General features: G+C 44.5%; 1 protein-coding gene across 1 annotated transcript in view; it reads right to left on the bottom strand.

Annotated features, from left to right (window-relative positions):
* Window positions 1-2,024: 2,024 nt before the first annotated feature.
* LOC119381238 (cytosolic non-specific dipeptidase) overlaps window positions 2,025-21,926 on the bottom strand; it is a 33,348-nt gene continuing 13,446 nt past the window's right edge. The window contains exons 4-14 of the mRNA XM_037649175.2: window positions 19,747-19,904; window positions 18,362-18,532; window positions 17,084-17,242; window positions 16,286-16,443; window positions 15,423-15,497; window positions 12,996-13,140; window positions 7,743-7,842; window positions 6,441-6,612; window positions 5,489-5,574; window positions 3,354-3,520; window positions 2,025-2,072 (exon numbers count right to left, since the gene is read on the bottom strand). Coding sequence (XP_037505103.2) covers window positions 2,025-2,072; window positions 3,354-3,520; window positions 5,489-5,574; window positions 6,441-6,612; window positions 7,743-7,842; window positions 12,996-13,140; window positions 15,423-15,497; window positions 16,286-16,443; window positions 17,084-17,242; window positions 18,362-18,532; window positions 19,747-19,904 — 1,439 coding nt within the window. The remainder of the gene's footprint in view (window positions 2,073-3,353; window positions 3,521-5,488; window positions 5,575-6,440; window positions 6,613-7,742; window positions 7,843-12,995; window positions 13,141-15,422; window positions 15,498-16,285; window positions 16,444-17,083; window positions 17,243-18,361; window positions 18,533-19,746; window positions 19,905-21,926) is intronic.

Raw genomic sequence — 21,926 nt, 5'->3', positions numbered from 1 at the left:
TCTGTTGGTCCTAGTGAAAACACAAAAAAGAAATAGAAGGAAAGGCTCCGCACCTACCAAATACAAAAGTAAGAACCAAGTAATGCATGAAGCGATGCATGAACACTCAAGTACATATCTGCATTAAACATGCGCATACTAACAATGTTAAGAGTACAAAAATATCGAAAGAGGAAACGATAGGGTACACGCGCTGATGTGTGTCTAGTGGACACTAATATTTCTGAATTTTGCTAAAAGATAACTTAGGGTATGTCTTTCAGCTCACTGAAATGAATAAGTTCCGAGTGCCTGCACTGGACGTGACTAGTATTATATACGGACGACCGATGAGCATAAGCCAGCACAAGTGATGATGATGATGACGACCTTTATAAATGGCTCACACCCACTCTGGGGGATTGGCCAAGAAACGAATAATTTATAGGTAAAAGTGGTCACATGTGAAAACGAATTATAGAAGGTTAGAATGTATTATTAATGCTAATTTAAAAATTCAGAATCAAAATCGCCTTGATTCAATTAAGAATTTTTGTACAGCGGTACAGACATCCCGGTGACAATGACCTAATGAGGAGGCTCCCAAGGATAGAATATTAGAAGTAATGAAATCCAATCTAATACGATTAAACGCTGCTTTGAGAATGTTTTTCCTCGGTAAATTGAAGCGGTTACATGATAAGAAGTAATGTTCAATTGTTTCGTCCTGGTGAATGGATGAATCGCGTTGATTTGATCGGAATAAACGCTTATTCTGTTTTCAGACAGAACACGAGGACGTGAAATCTGGCAGCGGGCAGCTTGATTACGGCTTTAACTTAGCTTGATTACGGCTTTGGCTAAGAGACGCTCAGCGTCGTCCCCATCTTGTTCCACATAATGGATTGGCTATTCACTCCGTCGCAACTAACCCTTCCGAGACGCGAAAGTGGCAAGTGCTGACTCGACTGAATGATCCCGCGCATACGGTACGAAAGCAACACGTGTCCAGTGTGTGACGTCACTGTGGGGGCCTGCGTATTGTTTTCTCTGCATACGGGGCTCTGATTTAACCAGTGTGAGAAATTGGAAACGAATGGAACCCTTGGTACAAAATGCGTAGAAGAAATTTAGAAAATGAAGAGACTGTCTTAGTGGAGAATACTATCATAGCACAGTCAATGCGATTTACACAATAACCACGTTTCAAAAGATTCATAGTTAACCAAAGTAGAGTCCATTGTGATTTCTTTTGTATTATTAATTTATATTCTTATTCGATAACAATCGATCCGAGCCCCCTTTATTATTTTCAAAATATTTGATAAAAAAGCTTTTTTAGACGAAGCGCGAAACTATTGTTTTCTATATTTTAAATATATTTTTAAGCTACCCGATTCTTGGCCAATTTCCACAGGTGGGTGTGAGCCACAACTTCAGGACCTACATCTACATCTACTTATTGCATGTGGAACGGTCGTCATATAGTGACGAAGAAAAAAAGGAATCAACAAAGCTTTCTCTTTCGGAAGGCTATCGACGAGAGTAGAGCATACCGTTTATGCACGCTTAAAAATTTGGTAGCCGCACCCCAAAATGGAATCACTAAAAGAAAGCATCATAGGCACATTCATATTGAGGACGAGCTCGCTTAAAACGGACACCACAAAGCCTTCCGAGAAAAAGTATGCGACAAGCAAGTTTTGTCATGCTAAATGCTTCACCAAATGGCAGCGACATCGTAATCAAGTCGGCACCCTCGTCACCCAGAAACTGAAAAACAGATGCTCAGCAAGTTAGGGGGCGCATGACATCCGAGTTGAATAAGCGCATTTTATTCGTAATCATAAAAAAAGACAAATTGTTTTATTATTACAATTTGTGTTTCGCGAATCTCCAAAGAAGGTGCCACAAAATCCTTCTGCCATCGAAAAACCACTCATTCAGGCCAACCGCCGATAGTGTGGCCTCCGAGACCTCCACCGCGCATTTTCCGGTCCTTGTAGTGGACGGCAGGATCGGCCGCACGGCATAGTGCGAATGCCTTAGGGGAGCTTGGAAAGCTCGAACATGTACGCTGCGAACAGCTTCGCCTGTAATGTAGCAACACAAAAAACTGAAGTCAAACATGCACGATAGAGAATGCCTGGTAAAAACACCGTAGTATTGCTATTTTCATACAAACCTGAACATTATCCCGGGATAAAATGGTGTTCAAATAAAGCTTGCCCCCGTCATTCTGTGCACTTCTTTCTGTAATTGTTGGGATTTTACGACCCAAATGCACGATATGGTTATGAGGCACACCATAGCTGAGGGCTTGGGAAATTTCTGCTACCCGGGTTTCCTTAACGTGCACCTAAATCTGAGCACACGGGCCTGTAGCATTTTGTCTCAATCGAAATACGGCTGCCGCGACCAGGATTCGATCCCGCGGCCTTCGGGTCACCCCGTCACTCTGACTACGTCCTGCGACTATTTGCGCTACTCGCGGAGACGGCGTCAAGGTTTAACAAATACTGTAGAAGATGAATGGTATCACGTGGTAATGGTACTTACACGTAAGTACCATTACCACGGAACACCCGAGTACGAATAGCCGAGTTGGAACTTGCTAAGCATAGCGCTGTCGGTAGCAGTCGACAGCCAACAATATAACTATTGTGTGTCGGGGAGGGGGATTCAGTCTTCATTGTCATCATCAACCTTGCTACACTCATTACAGGGCAAATGCTTTTCCCATGTTTCGCCAATTAACCCGGTACTGTGCTTGCTATGGCCACGTTATCACCACACATTTCATAATCTCATCGGCCCACCTGACAGTGTGTCTCCCCCTCGCGCGCTTGCCTTCTGTTGGACCATCCAGTCTGTTATTCTAAATGAACAGCGTTTATCATGCCTTCGCGCTACATGCTCTGCACATGTCCATTTCTTCTTCTTGATTTCGACTAGGATGTCCTTAACACCTGTTTGTTCCCTGACCCACTCAGTTCACTTCTTTCCCCTTGAGGTTACTCCTATAATTTTTCTTTCCACGGCTCGCGCATCGTCCTCAATTCAAACCCTCAATTCAGTCTTCATGCACTGGCCCAAATGGTATTTTGATCAGGAATGACACACGTCTAACAGTAGGGCACATCATTCTGAATTCAACTTAACCCCTTGCATGTGATGTAAGAGTAAACGTTTAAAATAGCCATTGATTTTCCGGACTATGCGTATACGTCATTGTAGCTCCCAGTAATGCGGTAACAGTCGCCCAGTATCACGAGAATACGTCGTTCTAAGGACAAAGAAACAACGAATGCCAAAAGTATCCGCGTGGATACACGCGTGCAATAAACACTATCACGCTGAAAGATGTCACTGACCCCTGCGACGAGTTCTTCGACACTGAGGTACTCGTCCTTCGAGTGGAGTTCTCGATCACCGGGCGTCATGCTCAGCACGATCATGTCGGGGCACACGTGCTTGTACAGGTGGCTGGCCGCCACCACGGCCGTGCCTTCACGGGTGAGGTCAGGACTGACGCCGTACGCTGTGCGACAGGGAAAGAGAGGAGCCACAGTTAGTTGTCCCTTTTCGCTATACACTCGAAGGAAAAGAAAGAATAGCATGTTCTACTCATTTCAGAGATTCCTGACTTGCAACGCATGTGACTCTCTTTGAAGAGACACGTTTACTATTACCTGGGTCCCCCGGCTCTCTAACGATAGTATAATGATCTACAAAGATAGTTCACGTGCTTCTTTTGAGGGAGTCATATAGGTGGCGAGTCAGGTCTCACAAAAAATAATGAAAGGACTATTTTTTTTTCTTAGACCGTAGCTGAAAGAGAATTCAAACAACTCGAGAAGCGAGCCTGCTCTTCAGTTTAGGTCGTTATAAGGACCCCTTTCATATATATTTTATTAGGGCGAAAGCCTTGGATGCCTCATCAAACGCGAGAATTGACCGGCGTCCCGCGGCATCGGCGCCAACACGAGTGATGCAAAAAATCATCACGTGATAGCGTCACCATATGACGTCATCTTGACGTCATATGGTGACAAAGCTTGTGACGTCACATCACGTGACGACACATGATGACGTAATCGCGTGACATCGTCGCTTGGTCAAAGGTGGGCCGATCACGGAAGCTGTGCAAAACCAGGCCATATGCAAAATCTTGCAAAGCATCCGATCCTGGAGGCATAGCGAAACTATGTTAGGTGAGGAGAACTTGAGGTGGGTGGCTTTCGCCTTCGAGTAATCTTAGGGGAATGAATAAGGGACCCGGTCATTTTTTTCAATTCTTGTACGTTGTTTTCTTCGTCTCCATTAATAAATTGTGCGTATGCTTATGTAAGTTAAACCTCAGATATCATTATTATTGGCTTCATGAGCCGTTACTCTGCGTTTGCTGTGGTTTACATGCTATGATAATTTAGTACTCTAAGTAAGTTTATATTCCTTTCCATGCAACTATTTACTGTTAGTATTTACTCTCTTTTGCGTTCTTTGACTTAGGTTAATGCATATCTCATTGTAAAGAACTTTGCGCTTCCATACTTTGCCTCTCAGGCATCCAAAGTGGTCAGGCCCAGTTGCTGAGCTGGTGCGAGTAAAACCGTTGCCGATTGACCATCAGAAGTTAGAAAATATCAACACGCATATTGCTACGCAAGAATGATAGTAAAGCGGGCTCGTTTATTTCTCTAGCGGCATCGTGCACTTTTCGTCAAGTGGTTGCTTCTTCTTAACCGGTGACGCAATTGACTGAAGGGTTATGAAACGATGGAGACCTGAATGCGAATCGAAGGTGGGCGTGTGCCAGAGACAATTGCCCTGCAGAGCTTCAGCCAACCAATATTTTAACAGCGGAGTTGTTTTAGGGCTGGGCTTGATGACAGATGAGCCTCCGCTTCGCATGTCGCGCTCCGGTAAATAAGCACGCTACGCTAATAGATGGCACAACTGCTTCGGTCGCGGACGAAGCGGTATCCGCAGAATAAAACGGTGAAGGGCAGCTTGAGCGTGAATAGGGAATACGGTCACTAGCAGGGGCGGGTCGGCCAGGGGCTACCGCACGTCCTTTTCCGTGCATCTCTATTCTATATATAATAACGTTAACCACAGACATCCACACAATATCACAGAACATGACAGAAAAGACAGAAAACCACAAGGGCATTATAGGAGAGCCACAGCTCAGCTGTTTCTGCAGATTTCACGCTGGATGAAACTGGGGTGACTTTTTGTAAACAATGCCCTCGTTAATGTTAGCTGAAACATCATGCAGGGCGCATAGCAAATGAGGCATGGGTAACAGAAATAAGTCAAATGGACATCCAAACACGCGGAAGCTCTTACGGCGTGTGTCTGCGACTGTTAAAGTGCCTTCCTCTCTATTGGGATGCGTTAAGCAGTTAGGCACTGCTTAGAATAACACATATCCTTCATTTAAATAACATCCTTGCAGCTCACTGAAACGTTTATCATTTAATATTGCTATAAGAGAACTCACTGTGACGCACGGCAGCCGCGGCGGCCTTGGTGTGAGGTCTATGACGTGCGCTGGACCACGTCTCGGTGCTTTGAGTCATGGTCACCCTGAAAATGGAAGGAGACGCCCAGAGCAACATAATTGTCCTACTTTGGGGGGCAAGAAGGGGCACGAAGCTACGCCAGGCAGCGTCATCACCTTCATCACTTTATTTCTTTTATTTTCTTTTTTTTGTGATCGCGTAGGTTCACTTTTAGTAGTGACGCTACCACGAACGTGGTAGCCTCACTACTGTGTAATTCGAGCACGTACATAGCGCGGCACCAACACATGGCGGCCCCCCGTTGTGGCCGTGTTAACTCTGCCGCACAAGAATGAAATAACTTTCCCATTCCGTTATCTAAAACGTTAAAAATATTTGTCTGATTATTATACCACGCGTTAATAAATGCACACTCTACAGAAAGCATAAAGACATCCTTGGGGAAAAACTAAGTTGTCTCCAAAACTTCGAGCTCTTTGGAGCATTCGTAGTTAGACATTATTGAATAGGTAAGCCTTTGCGCGTCATATAACATGCTGGCATAGATTGGCGATCAAACTATCGAAATGCGTGTCGTTGTTCACGTGCGTTGCTTGCGAGATATATACCACTCTTCAGATTACGTGGACAAAAGGAATACGCAAAATAATAACGGAACAAGAAGTCCGGTAAGGCTTAGATGGCATTACGGGATTGGTGCATATACATTACACGAGGCTGAAGGAATAGTAAAAAAGTGAGATGCAGCAAATGTGAGATAGAAAATGTTTAGGCGACTTTCAGTACAATAATATTGAAGTATAGAATGCATTCGAATACAAAAGCATGCAAGTGATACTTTCGAAAAGTGTTAAAGGTCTGCTCTGTCACTTTTAATGCATCAACTTCGGACGAAACTGCCTGTTTATTGAATATCTTTCACGCGCTCACTTGAAACTGTTGGGGCTGTTTCTCTTTGCGTACTGCCGCTCAAGGTGCCTGGTGACGCAGTCGCACACCTTCTGGCACGTCTGGTTGGGCACCGTGCACACGGAAAATTTTCCCACCACACGACCAGGGATCACCGTCTTCTCACAGATCGACGAGTGCGCGCCTTCGATGCCTGTCAAGTAACGAAAAGACAAGGTTCGGTAAATATGCGCGGTATGTGTACTGCATTTAGTGACCGAATTTACCCTCCCCGATTTCTATTCTGTCGACGAGGTTGAACAGAAGTTTCACGAGGCAGCCACATTTGATAGGATTGAATTCACTGTGTGATAAACCGGAATTAACTGTCAAGTCCTGAATAATAGTGCGTGAAAAAAAGGAATGAAGATTCAGTCGACGGCTTTTGTACATACATGTCTCATCTCGCGCTGCTAATATTAATATAACTGTTGCGCTTTAACGACCCAAAACCACGACGTGTTTATGAGAGACGCCGTAGTGGAGGGATACGGCAAATTCTATCATCTGGTGTTCTTTAACGTGCACCTAAATCTAAGCCCACGGGCCTCAAGCATTTTCGCCTGCATCAAAAATGCGGCCGCCGAGGCCGCGATTCGATCCCGCGACCTTCGGATGAGCAGTCGAGCACCATGACCACTAGACCACCGTGACAGGTTCTTGTGCTGCTGGGAAACCAGAACAAAAGTTTTAATCACTTGCTATTCGATCTCGCTCTTTCGAACATTGTATGCACAGCGCAGGCGATCTGCGGTCGTCATGCTACAGCAATGTCAGATGCGTCTAAATTTTGATCCCACTTTATTTTTCTGCTCTTGAGAATTGCTTACGTTTTTTTTCAAGAAGTATTTCACCGTTGCCTGAATCGTGTCCTTTAAATCTTTACCGGTGCCTAAAGTGGAAAGTCAAGCACGCTAACTGCGAATCTTGCTCCGCAAAACGCAGGGGAATAAGAGCTAACGATTGCGGACCGACGGAACGTTAGTGGCACGTAGTGCCTACGCGAAGGTACGCAGTCAAACAACAATGCGGTGTTTCTAACACCTTAAGTAACATGTAGAAATTTGAGTATGCGATGGGGTGGTGACTGTCACGCGAAATCACGGCGGTTTTTCGATGCTGTCACACAAAAACCTGCGCAACGCACAACGACATGCTACTCCGGATATTTGCAATGCGACGAACGCGACGACGATCGATGGCAACAACAAAACCAATAGCGAAAGAGTTCACAGATGACGCCAACGGTATTCAGCTGCACTGAATTCTTCCAGCTGTTCGTACCGTGTATGGTGAGAGATGGGTATCTCCACTTGCGCATCAGCAGTTGCAACCTGTCGTCGATGGTGATGCGCCGAATTCCATGCTTACTCTGATACTCGACCTGCAATAAAGGTTTAGATGACACTGACGGTGGTTCGGTGTCATTAAAAACAAGGCAACATAACCAATGTATCTGAACATTTGTTAGAGTCGACAAGTACGCTGATTATTTTGAGAACTTTACGCTATATGGACGAGACACCAGAGAAGTGTCTCGTTCCCAGCGCACTTTAAGTTCTCAAAATAATTTCTAACCAACCGGGCCCCCAACACATAATTCTTAAGTACGCTGATGATTCTGTAGTGTATACACTGTAGCAAGAAAAGCGTAATACTACCGTAGACCCGTTGAGCGAAAGACCGCGGCGGTCGCATTTCGATGGAGGCGAAATGCCAGAGGCCCGTGTACTTTGCGATGTCAGCGCACCTTAGAGAACACCAGATGGTCGAAATTTCCGGAGCCCTCACCTACAGCGTCCCTCGTAATCATATCGTGGTTTTGGGAAGTAAAAGCGCAGATATTTATTAATAATAATAATATTATTATTATTATTATTATTATTATTATTATTATTATTATTATTATTATTATTATTATTATTATTATTATTATTATTATTATTATTATTACTTTTTCTCATTACAATCATTTCATAGAGAAAAAGTGCAGCCTGCTCTTGGACTTTCTGGCGTTTAATTCCCTACTGCAACATAACTCAGTCGTCAATTCCAGTGGCAACGTCTTAGACCTGTGTGTGTCAAACGATCAACCCCTTGAAGTTTCCCGCTCCGACATCTCTCTTGTACGTCCGGACAAATTCCACCCACCACTTAACGTAAGATTATCCGCATCAGCCGAAACAACGAGCTTCAGCAGTTACGTAAACAAATCTCCGAGATTTGCCTTCAAGCGAGGTGATTACACGGGCCTCTATCATCACTTGTCTACCGTTGAGTGGTCACAGGTTACTGACAAACCAAATGTTGATGAGCAGGTTGATCGGTTTACGGAGCTTTTACTGAGCAGCATGCGTAATTTTATTTCCCAATATACACCTAAACAACGTAAATATCCCCACTGGTTCTCATCTGAACTTATCAGTGCACTGAAGCATAAAGATCACGCACACAGGAAATCTAAATGTTCTCCATCCAGCGAGTGGAAGGAAGAGTTCAGCTTCCTTCGAACTCTCTCTAAACGCCTATATAAACGGGATCATAGTTCGTATATTGAATTCTTAGAAAAAAGCGCCTCTGACAGGCCAGCTGAGTTTTGGAAGTATGTACGTAAACGGTCCAGCAAAAGCGGAGAGTCCTTCAGACTACTGGACTCAAATGGGGTAGAAGTGCATGCCGTCGCTGACTGTTTTGCCACGCATTTCTCATCCGTTTATAAGGCCTCAGACTCTAGCACTGATATCAGACAACAGCCCAAGGCGGTTAGCTCATCCAGTGCTTTGTCGCTGGATGAAAATCTTATCTGCGAATCCATTAAGCGCTTAAAACCATCCTTATCATGTGGGCCAGATGGCATCCCCTCCGCCATACTAAAAGCTTATGGTAGTATATTTGTCCCAGTACTAACTACGATATTTAATAACTGCCTGGACACTTCCACATTTCCAAGCATGTGGAAAACTGCTCGTGTTTTTTCCAGTATTTAAGTCGGGCTCTAAAACAGATGCTTCTAATTATCGCCCGATTTCTCTACTATGTGCCACATCAAAGATCTTCGAGCTGGCTCTTCACGACATATTGTCTTTTAGTGTGAAAAACTCATTGATTCCTAATCAACATGGTTTTCTCGCTGGCCGCTCAACTACCACAAATCTTGCTAGTTTCATGACGCAGATCTCCACACCTATTTCTCAGAGAGGACAGGTTGACGTAATTTACTGTGACCTGAGCAAGGCTTTTGACGTAGTCAGCCACACGCTGATTATGGTTAAACTTGCGCACTTTGATGTTGACTTGTCAGTTGTGAATCTCCTGCAGAGCTATCTGCTCAATAGATATTGTTATGTTGCCGTAAATGGCCAAACGTCTTCTTTGTATAAAGTGACTAGTGGGGTCCCTCAAGGGTCGGTATTAGGCCCACTCCTATTTTTAATTTATGTTAATGATGTTTCTTTTGCCATTCGTAATTCTTCTTTCCTCTTGTATGCCGATGACATCAAGATTTTTAAGGAAATTCATTCAGTTAACGACTGTCGCTTGCTGCAGTCAGACTTGCGCTCTTTTTCCGAATGGTGCGACGGTAATAACCTTTCTCTGAATACCTCGAAGACAAAATTCATGTCTATCACTCGCAAAACATCTAGCGTGTCATTTCAATACTCTGTCAATTCTGTGCCGTTATGCAAGGTTTATGAAATCAGTGATCTTGGTGCTGTTGTTGACAGCGCGTTAAACTTTTCTTCTCACGTTAAGCGTGCTGCTATGCGGGGCCTTCGTTCTCTCGGATGTGTTTGTAGAATATCTCGAGAATTCAGGTCTCCCATGGCCCTACACAAATTGTACACGGCAATATGTCTTTCGCAACTTGAGTATGCGTCCGTGATATGGAATGGCATTGCTCAATCCAGCGGTAACACCATTGAACGAGTCCAGAAAAAATTCCTCAGCATATATAACCATCGCTTTGCTAAAAATGACTCTGGATCTCGTTCAAGTACTGCTGAATTATTATCACTGCCATCACTTCACTGCTGACGAAATCGCTCTGATCTCTTATTTCTTTACAAGCTAGTCCACGGTATCATATCCTGCCCTGTACTTCTCAATTGTGTAAATTTTCGAATTCCGCGTAAGTTAACCAGAGAGAACAGACCGTTTCATGTACCTGCCTGCTTCTTCCAACACTCTACCGTTCACAGAATACAAAGTCTCTATAATGTTAATTTTCGTGATCTTGACGTTTTTCATAGCCCACAATCATTGTTTTTATCCGAGCTTTGCACTGTTTTGGCATAGTGTGGCACAATGTACAAAGTCTTCCCTTCTCAGTCTTTCCACATAGTTGTATATATGCAATCTAATTTTTTATGCCCCGTCAATATTTCTCGTGTTGTCTTATTTTACTCCTCCCCTTTTGTGTTCATTTCTCTTTGTCTACGTGTTTTTGCTCTTTTTATTTCTGAAAACTGTCTGTATTGTATTGTTTATTTTTATTATTTTTTTTGCGTGCGCCAGCACAAAGGCCTTACGGTTGTTCCTGGGCACGTTAAATAAATCATTGATTGATTGATTGATTGATTGATTATTATTATTATTATCAATAATAATAATAACAATAAATTGCGTACTCATTACCGCATAACATAATTGTACTGCGCCAAAGTTAACTTCAAAACGCGAACATCGATGTTTTGCATACGCGATACTTACCGCTCAAATACAGCTTATTGAGAGGGAGAGAATGGTCCCGTGCCCCCGATATCTAAGCTAGTAACTGGCTAGCTAAACGCGAAGGGCTGGCCTATTACGTGACAGCAGGCGAGCCGTGAAAGATCGTCTTTATCTGCGTGTCCTCCATCACGACTAATGACCAAGCTCAATGCTGCTTTAACGTCATGGAGGAAAGAAAAAAATATAGGAGGGAGCGCGCCTAGCGTTCACAAGCCAACCTCTTCTGAAGCCGCGCCATCCTCCTTTGAAACCGCGCCAACCTCCTCTGAAGCCGCTGGCTCCTCGCGTTCGAGGCTCATTTCCCATGATGCTCCTGTTTCATTTCCATTTTTGGTGGGCTCATGAACAAAAAACAAAAATTGACGAGCGGGCGCGTCTAGCGTCCACAAGCCAACCTCCTAGGACGCCGCTCCCCCACTCTCACCGCTTGCCTATCACGTGAGGGTGCTCATTTCCCAGCATGCCCCCGTTTCATTTCTTTTGGCTGGGCTTCAAAAATGTCACGTGATGCTCCCTCCTGGTTTTTTTTTTCCTCCATGTTTAACGTACGCAACATGACATAGCACGGCAGGCAACAACTGCCTTGCAGACAAGACCATTTGTCGAACCGATTGCTCCAGCGACAGCCCCTGTTCAAGGATGTTTCATGACATAGCACATATACAGTAAAACCTCGGTGATACGAATCTCACGGGGGTACCCGAAATATTCGTATCATCCGAAATTCGTATCACCAGAAAACACGAAAAAATTAGTATGCAACAAAAGAAAGTTGGCATACGTTTAGATTTAGTGTTTCTCAGAACCACAGCGACGTCATAAACAGTTCTGAATGATTGCCGGTAAAGTTTTTAGACGTCAACGATTATACTTGTACTCGTAAATATACGGTGCATGCGCGCGTGTGTAATTAATGAACCAGATGTGTTGTGCCCCGTGAACGCTAGTAACTCCTTCCTGATCTTTCTACGCTTTGGTGCGTGACACTAAAGTACTGCGACAAAAGTGACTTAAGAAGCGCTTTGCACACGATAGATAGAGGCCAAGCTCCTTCGCCAAGACCGCCCGCTTCGTCTCTTGTACTCTTCGTCCACGTTTCATGGGACTTCATGACGGACCCGCAGCCCAAGTTTCAGTCTTGTTTCATATAAGGTCTGATTGCGGGGACATGGCTTGCATGGACGTGGCAGGCACATGTTAACAGAGTACAAAGACGCTGCTGCCTCGAGCACGCGTCAAAACGTCTAAAAAAAAAAGCGCGACGTCAACGTCATCTGTAATATAAATGTGAAGGCGCATAAAGGCCTCCAAGATTCGCGCGCACTATCTCGGAGGCAACGACGCACCGTTGATGGTCGCGCAGCGCGCATGCCCGCGCCCGCGCGTGACCGCCGCGTCTTCCGCGACAGCGCGGGCAACACCTGTTCTTACCTGTACGCTAGCGTACGTTCGTCGCGGGGTGCACATCGGTTCGCAACAACCGTACTCCAATACATTGCAGGCTAATGGGCCTTGGCCGGGACCACAGAAAAATTCGTATCACCCCGAAATTCGTACGGGCCGTGATTATACGTATCACCGAGGTTTTGCTGTATTATGTAAGGTACACGGGTTCTTAGGTGGGCTAGTTTATGAACTTCATGGCAGGACAGCGCGAAATACGGGACACTAGACAAACAGAACACAGTCAGCGCCATGTCCTGTGTGTTCACTGTCCCGTATTTGGCGCTGCTCTGCCATAATATGCAAGGTGTTTATCTCTGCTCGTTACTCGCGGGTTCCGTGCACAAGTGCAGCTGTTCTCACCGGATCAAAGTCCACGTGCTCGTACAGCTTCCACTCGGTATCCGTGATTGGGGCCACGTCTTCGTGGAAGCCTTCTATGGCGACGTGACCGCGGGTGCCCATCAGGCTGTCCAGCAGGAAGACAACGTCCGACATCGCTTCGCGCCTGTGTATATGGGTTAACAGACCGTAATAACAATAACGGTCGGAACATTTTAAATTGTATTTAGCGAGGCGATTTGCCGCGCATCGTTCCCGCCCGACCAATATCAGTCAAACTGATTTGAACGACGTGCACGCCAGGCAAGGATTATGCTTCTACGAGTGAAAGCTGCGTGGTGGTAGAGACGGTAGCAATGAAATTATCAGCTCGCGATGGTATTAGGCACTCGGATAACTGACTGCATCCTAAGCAAAGAGAAAGGAGAGTCCTTTGACTCTTTTTTCTGCACGTCCTGGCTTGCCACACATATGACTCTCGTTCAAGAGACACGTGAACTCTCTTTAAAGATCGTTATACTCTCATTGGAGAGTCATCGGACCCAGAAGAGAGTTTACGCGTTTCTTTCAAGACAGTCATATAGGTGGCAAGTCAGTACTCACCAAAAAACTAGCCCATTCTCTTTAATTTTTTCTTAGAGTGCATTTTTCTCTTTGAAGCGGGTGTTTAGCTACCCGGGACAGAGTGGTTGGGTGGGTTTGGACGTTTTCTTTCGCTGCTATAATTCATTCGAGCGTGTAGCGATATGCGCGTATGCGTACATTGTCGCACTCTGCTCTCTCTCAAAAATGTTGTAGAAGAAGCTTCGAATACAACGAATACAACGCGCATTTTGCTCTTCACGTCGACGTCGTTCTCCCTACACAACTGCTGCGGGTAAGTGAAACACTATGTTTCACATACACCGTGTGAGCGTAATGCATTGTACGTGTTCTGCTAATGGCATAGATCTGCATTGGGTGCTGAATAGAAATTGTAGAAGCCCCTATGCTCCTAAATAGATCCTTCAGCATAAACAACAGTAGCGGCGGTGTGCTGACAACTACTTCGACTATGTTCACGCTATTCTTTGTTGAAATGGATGATGTTTGTTATCTCCGGCAAAAGACTCGAGACTAGAGGCTCGCAGCCAGTGAGGACATTGCAACTTGCAAGCACTCCTGCTTTTCTTGCTGGAATAATCCCAGAAAATATGTTTCCATGCCTTTTGGAACATTTACACAAGGGAATGGGATAGAGTGCTCCTGATGAAAGCAGCTCTATTTTGGAACTTTTCTCACGGATCGCAATACATGCCACACTTTTATGGTAACGAGTAAGTTTAATTCAGTTTATTACAGTCAAGCAATTGAAGTTCGCCTGCGAAGCAATGCAAGAGGAAATGCAAATCCTCCTTATTAAGGCCATAACCTCGCCTAGAGCAGCGGAAGTAGCAGTTTTTGAGTCAGAAAGTTATATATAATGATTAATGCAAGGCAATGAAAAGACATATATTTACAATCATATGTTCAACCGAAATTCTCCTGTCGGAGGGTCACAATATTGTTTTCATGCTAAAGACAAGTTCATTCCGTGAGTATTGCTATCTTAATGGAGATACATTAAAGGCCAACTCCGGCGATTTTTCGGCCATGTCAAAGTAATGGTGCTTTTATGTTCCTGAGACGCTCCTGTTACGGGCCCGATAGCGGAAATACTCGGCAAATTGGAGAATAATTTTAAATAAGCAAAAAAGCGCGACACCGAAACCGAAACCCAACCGAGTGTACTGTCTACGTATGACGTAGACGTTGTTACGAACGAACCGGAAGTCGTGCAAGGCATGCCGGTCACGCCGGCGCGGAGTATGAAAACTGTGACAGCCGGGACGACCAGCGAAGCGCCGGCCAAACCAACGCTGTCTGTCGCCTTGTGCACAGCAGACGCTCGCTGTAGCGGCCTAAGCGCCGAAGTTAGCTGTGCCCTCGGCTGCGTCACTTCCGCCGCCTTGCCAACACTGATGTCACAGACGCAATGTTGCCAATAATTGTGGGAAGCCAGGAGGGCGTTTGCAGACAATCTTTAAAATTCATTTGCAAACAATCTGCGCATGTCTCAAGCCTGTAATTTGGCACAAATGACGGAAACGTGCAAAGGAACGTACCCAGCGAATTTCACTGAGATCCTTCGACCTCGAAAAATCGCCGGAGTTGGCCTTTAAGTGTCAGAGATATAACTTGTGCACTCGATGAAAGGTTTCTGCTTGATTGTTTTTTGCGTAAAATGACACTCATTAAACTTTCTATGGGTGTTGTGCCCGTCTTACCCAAATTTATTCCTAAGAATATTCTAGCTATTGCGTCAGATTTCTAATAAAGTTGTCAAAGTGCAGCTGAGGGTGCCTGATTGCAAAAGCAGGCAGGCCGTCATGAGCTAGACACTTCGTGAACAATATGCGCACAACTCACAATGCTCCGCCGTCCGCACCAGATTCAAGATCTGATTTGGCGGAGCCAATCTCCACGTTGAAGGAACACAATCCCCTGAAAAATCGAGGATCAAAAACACTTATTAGTTTTATTAGTTTCCGTTGACTTGTGAGATTAGTAATAACAACTAGTGCGACACGCTGGTGCGTCAGTTCAAGTATATTTAGTTGGAATAGTGTGAAAACTATATGTCTCTCTATTGTAAATTAAACGTGAGTAGTTCAAGCTAACGGCACCGCATTAAAGAACGTCAAAGCAGGACACACAATTCATGAACTCATATGCCTTACACTGTGAAGTCGCGACAAAAGCTAGAAGATGTTAAAGGGCCCCTAAACAACCTCCGAAAATACAAAGAACGAGCACGTTATTCTATCCTGTCGTTTCCCATCTTTTCGGCACAATTCGTGACGCCTGCAGTCTATTCACATGACGTCACGAGGAAATGAGTTCTCAAATGATCCATATACTGGAAATGTCAGTTGTGAATTGTCTTCTACCCTGCTTTGCCATGCAGTCGCACACCCATTCTGCCTCGTCCAGCATGATTATCGCGCGCTCTTAACTGATTTCATCTCGCTTTGTGCGTTTTCGACTGCGCAAGCGTAGATAACAGCATGTAGCCGAGAAGCGCGAAATCCTGATAAGCTCATCACTTAATGCTGACATTGTCCACGTGTTTTATGAAGTAAGTGGCGGGAGATAGCGCCCGTAGTAAGGGTAGCGAAGACGAAAAAAGAAACCCTCTCTCGTCTTTGAACCCGGTGTGATTTAGGGGCTATTTAGCGGGTTTTTTAAAATATTGAAACAAGTGAAGGAAGAGTGAGCATAGTGCCACTTACCTGAGCCCGTAGCTGAGGCAAGGTGTGCGTTGGTTCAGCCAGAAGCCATCGGCAATGCAGACAAAGTTTATGCCTTTGAAGAAGTCCTCCTTGGCGTTCGCCGCCAGGTAGGAATCCAATCCCTGCGAGCCAACTTCTTCCATGCTCTCAATCAGGAACTGCATAGGAGCGGGAATGCATCGGTGCACATGTTAGCAACAAGAAAAAAAAACATGCCATGAAGCAATCCTGTCTACCATCTTTATTGTTTGCGTAAATGACGATCCAGCGGTATGTGTTCATGTTCGCCAATATGATTCTGAAGAGCTTAATTTCTATACTTTTGCGAGTAAGGAGATCTACAGAGTCCTTCACATTAACTTGGCCCCAGGGCATCACTATTTTAGACTAAAGATCTAAAATAGCGATGCGTCTCGACACGGTCGCAATTGACCATACTGACAGTTTGTTCGTCTGGCGACGAAAGAAAATGAGATTAGAATACATAATTAGTCGCCGCACGATAATTTACTTAGTCTTCTAGACAATTTGGCTTCAGTTGTAAAGCCGCTACCATTTTTGCAAAAAGAAAGCTAACTTTTGCGACAGCATACAGTACTGCAGACCACGCAAGAATTGAGCAAAGTGATTAAGCAAAACGTGGTTAAACTGAGTCGTGGAAATAACGAAGCTCATTTTTGTAATCTCAGAGCCAATCTGTCTAATTTGAGGTCATCATAAGATTACGCGTGTTTGCATTTTAACATTGCAAATTGTTCACAGTGAGTTAACGTGAAATGCTACTTCTTGGGGTCATACTTTGAGATTGACGGGCGCAGCTTTTGCGGCGCTCTTGCGGAAAGCATACAGAGCCGCGATCCATGCAACCAGGGGACCCTTGACAGACGCTACGCCTCTTGCGAAGAGTCGGCCGTCTTGCTCCGTCGGTAGAAACGGATCCGCCGTCCAGCCGTCCTCCTGCGAAGTGGTCGTTGTAGGAAATTATTTTCTTTCATAGAGATCGCATGCATAAAAACAAGGAAAGTGGCCACTAATGAAACAGCGTGGTGAAGCGCCTTAGCAATGCCACGATATGTGTACCTTATGGCTAGCATGCTGTATCGCTCACTTAGGCGGTCACTGACACAGCACAATCACCGGATAATCACACGTAGTTGCCATTACCGTCTTGTTTTGATTATAGTAACAAGTAGAGCAGGTGAACTCTGAGGTTCTATTGCAGCATGATCTATTTTAGAACAAACAAACAAAGTAAAGGCCGGTATCTGGTACCACTGTCAGTGTGTAGCGTCACCAAGCTTAAGCTATCATACTAACGATAGCAAAGTCCATCGATTTCTTTTGCTTCGCAAAAGATTGACGTCTTTTCCTTTTTCATCGCCAAAATTTTTCCTCAAATTCATTAGGAAAGTTAGGTGTTTAATTGTCACTGACAGTTTTCACTACAATGCGGAGAAACATAACTGCTTAGAATATAAAATATTTTCCCGTTGTCGGCGAACTGCTTCCGTCTAATATTGAATGTCACAGTAATATTAAACACGTTTATATCATCAATGTGTAGTAACCTGAGTATTCGGTAAAATCATGCGATGAAATGAGTGAACTGTTAGGGTAAATTGTATTTCTCCAAAGGAGTACTCAGAGGCGAGTACACGAACACAATGTAGACTCAATCGAAAATAGAGGAAGCCCCCCGCAATCTTTCTCTACGAAGCCATCCGAAATTGTAGAACGAATACAAGGTCTACATGACTGGTGAACGCTTGCCATATTTAGCTTTTCAGTTAAAAATTCGTTGAATGCTCTCTTGCATCAGATCAGTAGTCCTGAGTAGGCTAGGAGCCAGCGCAGTCTAGGCACGACTTCGACAGATACCTGGATAAAGCCATCGACGACTATAATCCAACAAAGAAATTGGACAGGTTAATAAAACCTTGCGGTTAAGATTATGTGGACAAAATAACGACAGTGCAAGGTGCACAGAGTATGAAAGAAAACATAAACGTAGACTAGAAAAAATAAAACCAAACAAATCGCATACGTTTGTAGTTTGGATACTGCGTCGACCATTACCTTACGTGCCGGATAGACGTCCAGGTGTCCGTAGACGCACAGAGTCTTCTTGGTGGCTTCTTGGCCCAATGTGGCCAACAGCAGCGGCGGCAACGGAACCTTGCTTCCGTCCGGCAGCTGCTGGTCGCCGAGGGGAGCCTCAGTCACGTGGACGCCTTGTTCTTGCAGTATCTACGTGTCAGTCAACAATATGGGTGGTTTTTCCGTTGGTACGACCAAAACTGTTATACGACGGCCCCATCACAAACTCACGGGTCCCTCATGCATTCATCTAAGGCGACTCGAAGGCGAACGCCATATTCTATTTTTCCTCTCGGTCGACTTTACGGACCCCCCCCTCCCCTTCTCCTCCGAAATCTTTCTGCACTTAACGTAGTTTTGCACTGCCGCAAGGATTGGAGGCATTGCAAGCTTCCTGCACGTCACCTGATTTTGCACTGCCTCCGTGATCGGTGCACCTTTGACCAAGCGACAATGCCATGCGTTATGATGTCATCCTGGGAAGTCACAAAATGTGGCGATATCCGTCGTCATGATGACGAGTGACGTCATCACGTGATCAGCTTTTCCATCACTCGTGTTCACACCCCCGCCGCAGGACGCCGACAGACAACTTTTGCGTTTGATGAGGCATCTAAGGGTTTCGTCTCAATAATATAATCAGAAGACAACGGTATTCCAGTAGTTTCACTCGAAGGCTTCAAGAAAGGAAACGTTTGATGAAAACGCTGTGTCATTTCGGCTGCTGAAATACGCAAAAAAAATCACAGTTGCGCCGCTATAGGGCGAATCAATAAATGCGATAACAACAAATTGGAATGTTATACGAAGGCTGGCAGCTAACTACTTTGGATCTAATCTCGCCTAACACAACAAAGCGCTGGTTGAAGTGAACACGGCCGCTACAGTAAGCAGTGAGAGCACACGTTTACGAGCAGTCTCCTGATGTCTCTCGCAGTTATGAGCAAAATTATGACTGCGACGGTATGACGCAGTCACCGATGGTGACTGTGACGGCGACTGTGACGGCAAAAATGATGGTGACTGCGACGGCAGAGATCCGCCGAGAGTGTCCATATCGAAATAAAAACCGCATTTCCCCTTACCATTAGCTAACGTAAGCTCTGAATTCGGTAAATTAAGTGATGGCTTGACAGCAACTGACAAATTCGAGAACAGCTTCAGCTCCGCAGCGTATTGAGGAATCAATAATCTGCAAATGAAAAGACTCAGGTTAATGACAATGTGCTTAACTGCGCAAAACTTGTGTTCGATTTTCCCAATGCTTGTGAAAAAGGCTTCTGCGAAGGAGAAAAACCGATAAACAAAGGAAGTCATTGACAGGCACGCAATCCATTCTAGCTTTAAGTTATTTAGTTTGTTACCGTGCTGGTTTCTTTGATGGCACGCATGATGTCCTTGTGGTGTTCTTTTTCGGCTGACACGCTGGGGATGGCAACCAAGTCCTTTAGCCACGTGACCATCTGGCCTTTGATTTGCTCGATGATGCTGCAAGCAGATACGTGTGTAAGCGTGAGACCAGCTGATAAGTTAACGAATTATATGTCGCGTAACTAAGAACGAGGAAAAAAAAAGAAAAACGAGAGATGACAAGATAAGGTGCCTCTCATTTTTGTCCTCTCTTGTTTTCTTTTTTTACTCGTTTTCAGTTGCGCCACAATATTTCGTTAAGCTATGCGCCAGCTCGCCGAACGTTACACTCTGCTAAACCTTATGATAAACTTAGAAAAAAAAAACGCAGATTATGTGCCGAGATAATCAATTTGAATATAGCTTCTTCTGCAAGCACGAAGCTGTAAGTGAATTTTCATTTAGCGGAGCTCAAAAACTTGAGGTAATTAACTATTTTTATTGTTTTATAAACCTCGCCAGACTATACCTTACTACATGTTTCGGAACAAGAAACTTCTCCCGGTGTAATGGGCACTGCAGTGTGAAGAAAGGAAACTTTTGCTTTTCTGTGCGCGTGTGCGTTAAATAATAAGCATGGTTGGAAGCCACATCTGTATTTATTAGAGCCAGTTCCTGCTTTTTTTTTTAACACGATGACTGTTTAACACGTGTACTTGTGCCCTTATTAAACGGACTAAGCGTGAAAATTATGATGAATATTTATTTATCTGCGCCATGCAAATGATTCGCGTTATTGAAAATTGTGATAAGCTATAGAAGATAGCTGTTTATGCTTTCGTTGCTTCTACTTACTCGAATACTTCTTCTAGCTCCTTTGGTATGCAGTCGTCAACTGTTCCAGTGACGGACGATTTCCCTGCTGTGGGAATTATTAGACACATATATTCAGAATTAATACATGTCTAAATACATAACGTGCACACATTAAATGGCGATAACAAAATAAAAAATGCAGGAAAGCGTTGCAGATGCGAGTCAACCCCGGATATTCTAAATGTTTAGGGCTAAGAGTGCTAGGGTGAAGGAGCTGAGGACAATTCTTTAAATAGCTGGCATCTATAGAAACGTAGAGCTCGCATATAAGGAGGTAGCTTTGAAGAAGTATCTCGCACACTTTAAAGCTGCACATTTAAAGGAACAGCGAAACTAATTATGCTGCAGAATTAACATAAGCTTTCTGTTCTAGTCAATATGTGCTGTCTATTTGGTGTCGGCCTCGTGAGTGCTTGTTGCGTGGTTAACATCCTGACGTCCAAAGGCCGCGGGATCGAATCCCAGTCGCGGTGGCTGCATTTTCAATGGAGGCGAAAGTGCTTGAGTCCCGTATACTTAGATTTAAGTGTACGTTAAAGGACACCAACTGGTCGAAATTTCTAGAGCCCTCCACTACGGCGTCCCTCAATCATCTCGTGGTTTTGGGACGTTAAACCACAACAATTATATTATATCCGGACGTCCAACGTTTCGAGGTTTCGATCCCGGAGAACACGAGTTATTTGGTTGTTATCTTTTTATTTATTAGGGGCGAAGCTCCTCTTAGTCTAACATTCTCCGGCGTAAGGCATCCGGCGTAAGGCGTAACCGGCAGTATACTACGACCCATCACCGATCCTTTGCAAACTGCCCACTACATCGTCTTTGCAAACATCCCACTACGACCCATCACCGATCCATCACTTCACCGACCATAAAGCCGTTATAATGAAGGGGGATCGGAAGCCACGTCTAGCTACCACTTACGATTAATAAAATCTCTTGTATAAATATACACAGTGTTTGTCACGTCTTTGATGATGTACTGGGCTATCGCTTTGATTACTGCTGGGCGAAACCACTGAAGATTTCACGGTGTAACAATGATTGCTTCAGGAGCTTCGCCCAAGCTCTTCATCATTCACCCGTGGATATGCTGTGAATTTTTTTTCTTTGAAACATCTGCCTTGAATAACAAATACTTAGAGCTCACGGCGAACCATCCCATTTTAACGTATTGACAAGAAGAAAAAAAATGCGGCGGCTTCGCAGCCCTCACGCTAGTTGACATGAAGCGAGAAGCTTAGGATTTCTTCGCAATTCATCTGAAGAGAAGCAACCTATTAGTTTTCTGCTACCCATAAGCATTTATCACGCA

Source organism: Rhipicephalus sanguineus, chromosome 2, assembly GCF_013339695.2.
Source record: "Rhipicephalus sanguineus isolate Rsan-2018 chromosome 2, BIME_Rsan_1.4, whole genome shotgun sequence".
NCBI lineage: Eukaryota > Metazoa > Arthropoda > Arachnida > Ixodida > Ixodidae > Rhipicephalus > Rhipicephalus sanguineus.
This window is presented reverse-complemented; position numbering and strand designations above follow the sequence as displayed.